This window comes from Phaseolus vulgaris, chromosome 4, assembly GCF_000499845.2.
Source record: "Phaseolus vulgaris cultivar G19833 chromosome 4, P. vulgaris v2.0, whole genome shotgun sequence".
NCBI lineage: Eukaryota > Viridiplantae > Streptophyta > Magnoliopsida > Fabales > Fabaceae > Phaseolus > Phaseolus vulgaris.
This window is the reverse complement of record NC_023756.2, coordinates 8,695,946-8,701,340: the sequence shown is the minus strand read 5'-3', so window position 1 is coordinate 8,701,340 and position 5,395 is coordinate 8,695,946. Positions and strand designations below refer to the sequence as shown.

Here is a 5,395-nt window from a genome sequence, read left to right as displayed (position 1 = left end):
TTGAATCAACGTTTCAACCTTCCATTTTCATCTTTTCTATTTTCCTTTAGCCCTTTCATCTCCATTTTCTTCTAAAATAGTTTGAGAATAAATCGTTCTTATTCATATTATAATCACAAAATATGTAAAAAGGTTTAAATTCATAAATTAGGGGTTAAATTATAGTTATTTTATCAATAAATATCCATAAGTTCATGTATTTTAATATGAAATATTACTGAGATATGACACTTATCATAAGTCAATTATGCTCCCCATTTCAATGGAAGAGTCCTGAGAAATTTTTCATTGATATCATACTGGCTTATAAAAGTTCCCAAGGATCTGAAGTTGTTCAAGATGATCTACATTCGCACTATCATCAACTGGATGGACTCATTTTTCACCATTCTAAACATTCATATTGGGTTCTAAGTAGAGTGAGTTTGTTTCTTCTCACCTCCTTAGACCTTTCATGAGACAAAGCATGTGTCTCCCACATATCCTTTCAGCTTATCATAACATGAACTTTAAAGACCTCGTCTTTAGATAGAGCGCACATAAGGATGTGTCTAGCTTTGGCATTAAGTTGATATAATGCCTTCTCCTCTTCATTCCAAGAATCATGGTCAATGATATCTCACTAGAAAAATCAAGTAGAGAAGAAGTACATTTCTTGATGACTTTCAAAAGATCAACATTATTGAATTCCAGAAAAGATGTCGTCATCCTTAGTTTTAAGTAGTCATATTTCTCTCCCTTGAACAAGGGTGGCCAGTTGATGGTTTGTCCATCGAATTCCATGAGTTCACCTAGGATTGTCTCCTCAAGTCCTATAAAGAATTAACTTCTGTGGTTAGCTTTGATACCAACTATAGGGACAATTGACTCTAGAAGAGAGAGGGAGGAGGTCAAATGGAGCCTGAACTCAAACCACAAACCCAAAAAACAAAACAAACACAACTTCTAACAAGTAAAGGATAAAGGACAAGTATACCACTAGAGTGAATTTACTAAAGACCGAGAACATCTCGATCAACCAAGAACATCCAAAGTTATCTCCAATACCTGACATACATCTCCAATACCTGACAAATTATACTTAAATACGTCCTAATTTAAGTCTTTAACAAAAGTACTATACAAGTATGAATTCATTAAAATTAATATAAATAAGAAGATAATCCTGGATAAAAACACATTTGAATTATAACCATCCACTCACGATATCAAAATTTTACTTAATTAAGTTTCACTAATTCTCTGTACCATTTCCAAAACCAAAACCAAACCAAAACCGAGATATAATCTGTCCGAGACCGAAAACAAGAACAAGATAAAATATAGCACTGATGAGGAACCGACCAAACAATAAAAATTGAAGAGAGTAATCCTATAAAATTATTTCGGTCTTATAACACCATAACTGTAGGATAATATTTCAACGTAACTTTCTCATCAGCTGAGAGATGTTACATTTATGAGAAATAATTCTCCTGTGTTAGCTTCATGTCAACTACCTAATCACTAAAAGGCTAATCAGAATTCTGTCGTCTAGTCCTACTATTCAAAACTCTTTTAGGCCAAAGAAAAATAAAAAATCAGGTCTCAAATACAATGAACATTATTATAATTCTGTTAAAAGTCATTGATCACAAGCCAGCCGTGAAGGTTAGCTATAAGCGCGTTATAGCCCTACAAGACAGAGGTCCGAGCAGAGTCTGGTGCCTATATATACCCTTTGGAATGCACAACAAGGACATATCATAGCAAAGTTGAAACACAAAGAAAAATGGATTCTTCTTTGTGGACTTGTCTGATTCTGTTATCACTAGCTTCTGCTTCCTTCGCTGCCAATCCAAGGACACCAATTGATGTGCCATTTGGCAGAAACTATGTGCCTACTTGGGCCTTTGATCACATCCAATATCTCAATGGAGGTTCTGAGATTCAGCTTCATCTCGACAAGTACACAGGTATCTATCTATCTATAACTGTTACTGTGCTACTATGTGATATGATATGATATGCAGTGAATGCAACTTGGTTATAAAATTTATCATTATAGTTTTTACTCATGCAATTTGAACAGGTACTGGCTTCCAGTCCAAAGGGTCATACTTGTTTGGTCACTTCAGCATGTATATAAAATTGGTTCCTGGTGATTCAGCTGGCACAGTCACTGCTTTCTATGTAAGAAAATAATGTTTGTTATGATTTTAATTTTCTGCACCATTTTTTTGCTGTTGTGTAACCTTTTGGCTGTGATTGGAACTATGCAGTTATCATCCACAACCGCAGAACACGATGAAATAGACTTTGAGTTCTTGGGGAACAGAACTGGGCAACCATACATTTTACAAACAAATGTGTTCACAGGAGGCAAAGGTGACAGAGAACAGAGAATCTACCTCTGGTTTGACCCTACAACTCAATACCACAGATATTCAGTGCTATGGAACATGTACCAGATTATGTGAGTACCCTATAGTTCATCAATTTCACCTTGCCTTTATCTTGACAATTTCTCACCTTCCCATTATCATGGACCCCCAACACAAACACTTTGTAGTAGCAAAAACATTTATACTTATTCTAAAAGATCAGTCAGTGAAGTTTTTTAAATGAACAATTTTGTCACTAAACGTCTGTGATCTCAATATAAAAATAAACAGTGTTTGACTCTATTGTATCAAAGAGAATACAATAATTACTTTTGTTATCATTACTAAAAGAGAGGCAAATGGGGTTGTGCAGATTCTTTGTGGATGACTACCCAATAAGGGTGTTCAAGAACAGCAATGACTTGGGAGTGAAGTTCCCCTTCAATCAACCAATGAAGATATACAATAGTTTGTGGAATGCTGATGACTGGGCCACAAGGGGTGGTTTGGAGAAAACAGATTGGTCCAAAGCTCCCTTCATAGCCTCTTACAAGGGCTTCCACATTGATGGGTGTGAGGCATCAGTGAATGCCAAGTTCTGTGACACTCAAGGCAAGAGGTGGTGGGATCAACCAGAGTTCCGTGACCTTGATGCTGCTCAGTGGCAAAAACTGGCTTGGGTACGCAACAAATACACCATCTACAACTACTGCACTGATCGCAAACGCTATCCCCAAGTACCTTCAGAGTGCACCAGAGACCGTGACATTTAATCATTTTAACCTATACTTTTATTGCTCTCATTGTTCAATATATCACTACCATAAAGTTCCCACCTAAGTACTGATACAGATTTCATTTCAGCTTCTTGTATTGTTGATAATCACATATCATCATCATTTATTGCTACTCTTTGGGCTAAGCTATGTACCTAAAGAAATGGCAATGTGCTTTAATTTGTATCTGTAATTCTCTTTCATTCTGAATCAATATACCACTGTTACTACTGGTTTATATGGTGTTATTATTATTCTTGGTATGCCATTTTTGTTCTGTACTTTTTTCTGATGAATGAGTTGGAATGCATTTGTGTATATCCTTGTTATTCGGTCCCAGAATTGAAAAGACACCGACAGGGGTAGTAAATGGAAAAGGAAAATAAAAAGCAGAAAGGGGTGGTGAAGAAGGGGGTGATTCTGAAACATAGACAAAAAACATTGAACAAGTGTACCTGCCTGGCTCCACTCAGCAACACTTCTACACGTGACAGTAAGGAGGTTGCAGTGGATAATCACGAATTTTGGGAACTGTGTTTTGGATTTGAATTGAACCACTATATTTTAACATTTTCTTATTATTTTATTTTTCTTTTATGGAAATATATAATTTAAATTATCTTTTTAAGATTAAAGTTTCACTGTGCTTACTTTTTAAAATTGGTTTACGAGACCATTTATATAGCTGTATATATATATATATATATATATATATATATATATATTATAGTAAATGAAATACTTTAAGAATACTATTTTAAAAAGAATAAGTATCTTTTGGTTACTATTTGAGCTTGTTTGATATTTGTGCTATAAATGGTTTGGAGTGTTGGTTGTATTTCATATTGATCTATGTTCAACTTTGCTCAATTCAGGTTGAGTTAGGCTTCTCACTCGGTTAGCGTTGTGTGGAGTACAATTTGAGCGAGGGTTGCGAGGGAAATATGGAATCACAGGAATTTTATCATTTTCAAAAGGGGTGTGGCTAATGTGTCATAAGTGTTTGCATTGGTGCAAGTAAATGTTTGGTCTTGAATTTCTGCAAAATCTCGTTATGTTTCATTTTCCTATTCTGATTGGTGTTTGGAACTTTTGGCGTGCATGATTTCTTGATGTTTTCAGGTTGTGATTTTAGTTAATGCTTTCAGGTTGTGATTAAAAATAATTTTTTATTAGAAATATTCAGAAAATTTAATATAAAATATCTTAACATTGTTATAAAAAAATTGACAAATAATTTTTTATTATAAGTATTTAAAAAAATTTAAGTTTAAACTAAATACTAAAATTAATTACGAATAAAAATATTAGAAAAAAAGTATTTAATTCTTTTAAAAGTAAAATTTTTAACGTAAAAAACATTAATCTATAATATTTTAAGATCAAATAAAAAATATTAGATCGTCACATAAAGTAGATATATTGAAATCGAGATTTATATCATTGAATAATTATAGACAAGCTAATAATATTTTAGCAATGAATGGTTTAATATCATTAAAAATGATGATTAAGATAAATTTTTGATATATTTTAGAATTTGACTTTTGATTGAATTGGAGTTAATGTATGAAAAATTATCAACGATTGAGAAGATAGATTCCGTTAGAAATAGTTGGTCAAGTTTTGAAAAAACTTATTCGAATATAAAATTAATAATAATTTGTATTAATAATATAATTAAAAATAATATCATTTTGATAATTTATGTTATATACACAAAATGAATAAAACAGTTATGGTGAAAGATTAAGAATAGAAAGGAAGATTGGTGAAGGTGTGGTTGATCAGTTACTTGCTCCTTAATTGAACTTTCCTTATTATTAGGTCAAGTTCTGGTTATGGTTTGATTGCAAAATATTTATTCAGAAGAATCAGAAAAATAAAATAAAAATCACGTGCCCTGATTTTGATTGCATTTTTCAACGTGTAAAATAACATTATTTGGATTTTATTCAGTTAAATTCCTAAAGTAACATCATTAATGTTTTTGGTGGGGTACTCCTGCTCGGAAGGTAAGGGTTCTTCTAGTTATAGGGATATTTTTAAAATAATGATTATACTCTCTCTATATATTTTATACATAAATTTGAGGATAATAAAATAACAAAGTTATTTACTAAACCATATACTATATAATTTTGATTATTATATTTTATAAAAAAAATTTAAACTATTCATAATTTAAAATTTCTGAGTCACTTTTACATAATTTTGATCCTTAATAATTTTATTTAAGTTTCAGTTTTAAAGACA

The 5,395-nt window shown here is 32.0% G+C and overlaps 1 protein-coding gene across 1 annotated transcript; it reads left to right on the top strand.

Annotated features, from left to right (window-relative positions):
- Positions 1-1,691: 1,691 nt before the first annotated feature.
- On the top strand, positions 1,692-3,377 carry LOC137837180 (xyloglucan endotransglucosylase/hydrolase protein A). The gene is made up of 4 exons (XM_068646071.1): positions 1,692-1,955; positions 2,072-2,172; positions 2,262-2,455; positions 2,737-3,377. Exons 1-4 carry the CDS (start codon positions 1,772-1,774, stop codon positions 3,134-3,136), a joined length of 879 nt encoding a protein of 292 aa, XP_068502172.1. The 5' UTR covers positions 1,692-1,771; the 3' UTR covers positions 3,137-3,377.
- Positions 3,378-5,395: the final 2,018 nt, after the last annotated feature.

Coding starts and splice junctions, on each gene's coding strand:
- LOC137837180 (XM_068646071.1), top strand. CDS start 1,772: ATGGATTCTTCTTTGTGGACTTGTCTGATTCTGTTATCACTAGCTTCT. Junction 1,956..2,071: donor TCATCTCGACAAGTACACAG/GTATCTATCTAT, acceptor CAATTTGAACAG/GTACTGGCTTCCAGTCCAAA. Junction 2,173..2,261: donor GCACAGTCACTGCTTTCTAT/GTAAGAAAATAA, acceptor GGAACTATGCAG/TTATCATCCACAACCGCAGA.